Genomic DNA, 3,099 nt, shown 5'->3' with positions numbered 1-3,099 from the left:
GACATAAGTGATTAAGCTTTCTTTTGTCTAAGATTCTGAGTTTCCACCCCCAGACACTTGATGAGTGAAAAATGTTTCTGGGGGACAAAACCTTTTATGGAAAAAATAGTGCTCTTTGCTCTAATTCCTAAGCCTCCATTTGTAAACTGGGCGGCAGTTTGCCTTAACGGTTATAGAATGTTGCTTTGCGATCGATCGAATCCTGGGAGATTCTTAAGAATCCTGCTGTTATCGCGGCTACCCTAGGCAACTGTGAGCCGGCTGAGAGGCTCACTTTGGAAGCCCACATTAAGAGAGTATGAGAGAGCAAAATGGAGGGTGGAGAGAATGAGATGGAAGTAAAGCACAGCGGGACTCCAGGGAACCCTACTGACCTCAAGAGCCACCAGGGTCCCAGTAGCGACGACTGCAACATCTGTGATTTTCCGAACCTGTCTTCTCCGCCACCGTCGCAGCCACAGCAACTTCAGTTGCCATTGACTCGTGAGGCGGGGCCCCACGCCAAGAGCAGGGCTGGGGTGAAGACGCCAGAGATCCCTGTGGTGAACAAGTGTCGTCGCCGTGTAAAACTTTATGCCCTGAATGAAGACCAGCTATGGTCCTATCTTGACACTGGATATGTCTACTCCGCTTACGTGGAACGTCTCCAGGGACTGTCACTACTAGTACGGTCAGACTTCGACGGCTCACTGATCTTGGAGTCAAAGATACATCCAAACACACCGTATAAGAAAAAAAGGGAGCTATTAATTGTTTGGTCTGAGGCTGAGAACCACGGAATGGCATTGAGTTTCAAGGACAAAGTAGGTTGTCATGAGATCTGGGAAGACATTTGCCGGGTTCAAGGTATAGAACCAACTGTCGACATCACACAAGACCTGTTGGATATTTCAGAAGAAGAATGTGATGAAATGTCAGAAACGGGTCGTCTGGTTGAGCTTCCTAACTGTGAACTCAATAACCTGGAAGAGATTGCTAACTTAGTTTCCATGGCTTTCGTTTCACCTACCGGTAAGGAAAGGCTCGCCTTGATCTTGGAAAATGAGGACTATATTCAAAAACTACTGCAACTGTTACACACTTGTGAGACCCTAGGAGACATTGAAGGCTTACATCAATTGCATGAAATTATTATAAGAATCTTATTCCTCAACAAGACATTTCTGTTTGAGATCATGTTCTCTGATGAGTGTATCATGAATGTAATGGGATGCCTTGAATATGATCCTGCTTTGACTCAACCAAAAAGGCACAGGGAATTCTTGACCCAACATGCAAAGTTCAAGGAAGTGGTGCCAATAACAAACTGTGAACTTAGGCAAAAAATACATCAGACGTACAGGGTACAATACATTCTCAACATCATTTTGCCTGTACCATCTGTATTTGAAGACAATTGTCTTTCTAATCTTAAAACTTTTATTTTCTTTAACAAGGTTGAGATAGCCCACATGCTGCAGAAAGATAGCAAGTTTTTGCCTCAAGTTCTTGCACAGTTAAAAGATAAGACTACAGATGATGATAAGCGGCGTGAATTTATATTTTTTTTCAAGGAATTCTGTTCATTTTCTCAAACATTACAGCCTCAAAGCAAGGATGCACTACTCAAAACATTGACACAATTGGGAATTCTTCCTGCTCTTAAAATTGCAATCAGCCTGGATGATGTGCAAATAAGGTCAGCTGCTACTGACATATTTGCTTGTCTAGTGGAATATAATCCATCGGTGATTCGAGAATTCATAATAAAAGAATCCTTGTGGAATGAAGATTGTAACCTTTTCATTAATTTAGTAATTAAACAAATGATCTGTGATACTGATCAAGAGCTAGGAAATGCTCTTCATTTAATGGGACTTCTTCGTTCTCTACTTGATGCAGACAATGTGCTGGTGACACGTAATAAATGTGAAAGAAGTGAGTTTCTACATTTCTTCTATAAACATTGTATGCATAACCTCATAGCGCCACTTTTGGCCACCACTTCAGAAGATACATGTGAAGAGGATGATATACTTGGAACTGACAAAAACAGCAAAAATTGCCTCAATAATTATCAAACAGCACAGCTGCTTAGCTTAATTTTAGAGCTGCTCACATTTTGTGTGCAACATCACACATATTACATAAAAAACTATATTTTGAACAAAGACTTGCTAAGAAGAGTCTTGATCTTGATGAATTCGAAGCAGACTTTCCTGATCTTGTGTGCTCTTCGCTTTATGAGAAGTATCATTGGCATTAAAGATGAATTTTATAATCGTTACATCATCAAGGGAAATCTTTTAGAGCCGGTTGTAAATGCTCTTTTGGAAAATGGAACTCGGTACAATATGTTGAATTCAGCTATTCTTGAACTATTTGAATACATAAGAGTGGAAAATATCAAGTCTCTTGTTACACATATAGTTGAAAAGTTTTATAAAACACTTGAATGGATTGAATATGTTCAGACATTCAAAGGTTTGAAGATGAAATATGAACAAGAGAAAGATCGACAGAGTCAAATACAGAAGAATTTGAATCTTGTACTGTATAAGAAAATATTTCACAGACGTGACAAAGTCTGTGAAAAGGACGAAACTTATTATAAAGAAAATATAGGGAAAGGAGAAGCAGTCATGCAACCACTGGAAAATGATTTTCAAGTTCATTGTATGGAGACTAAAATAACAAAAGAAAATAAAAACAAGGTAGATATTCCTAAAAGAACAACTTCTGGTGACTACAAATTTACTTTTCCCCATTCTGTTGGTGCTACTAATGGAACAGGTAGCTCAACTGGTAGTAAGATAGTTGGCTTAGTGGATTATCCGGATGATGATGAAGAAGAAACGGAAGATGAAACACCCCCCAGGAAAAGACCACATCTAAGCCCATAACATCTTAATGGAGACTCACAACATCACTAAAGTCTACATTACTAATATTCTATAAACATCGATTAGCTGAAAAGTCTGAATCCAAAAGCTTTCTCATGTGAAATCACTAGTGTGCAATAAGTAACAAATATGTTCAGTGTTATCATCTAAAAGAGTTTAGTTCTATAAAATCCAAACTTCCTAAATCTTAAAAAAAAACAAAAAAAAAAACAAACAA

General features: G+C 38.7%; 1 protein-coding gene across 1 annotated transcript; it reads left to right on the top strand.

Annotated features, from left to right (window-relative positions):
* The first annotated feature begins 311 nt into the window (after positions 1-311).
* On the top strand, positions 312-2,882 carry LOC109457526 (serine/threonine-protein phosphatase 4 regulatory subunit 3B). The gene is made up of 2 exons (XM_019750492.2): positions 312-2,049; positions 2,209-2,882. The coding sequence occupies exons 1-2, from the start codon at positions 312-314 to the stop codon at positions 2,880-2,882; spliced, it is 2,412 nt and encodes an 803-aa protein (XP_019606051.2).
* Positions 2,883-3,099: the final 217 nt, after the last annotated feature.

Source organism: Rhinolophus sinicus, chromosome X, assembly GCF_036562045.2.
Source record: "Rhinolophus sinicus isolate RSC01 chromosome X, ASM3656204v1, whole genome shotgun sequence".
Lineage (NCBI taxonomy): Eukaryota > Metazoa > Chordata > Mammalia > Chiroptera > Rhinolophidae > Rhinolophus > Rhinolophus sinicus.
This window is presented reverse-complemented; position numbering and strand designations above follow the sequence as displayed.

Excerpts from the sequence above, each read along its gene's own strand:
- LOC109457526 (XM_019750492.2), top strand. The coding sequence starts at position 312 with ATGGAGGGTGGAGAGAATGAGATGGAAGTAAAGCACAGCGGGACTCCA. Across the intron at positions 2,050-2,208 it reads AAACAGCAAAAATTGCCTCA|GTGCTCTTCGCTTTATGAGA; the intron begins ATAATTATCAAA and ends TCCTGATCTTGT.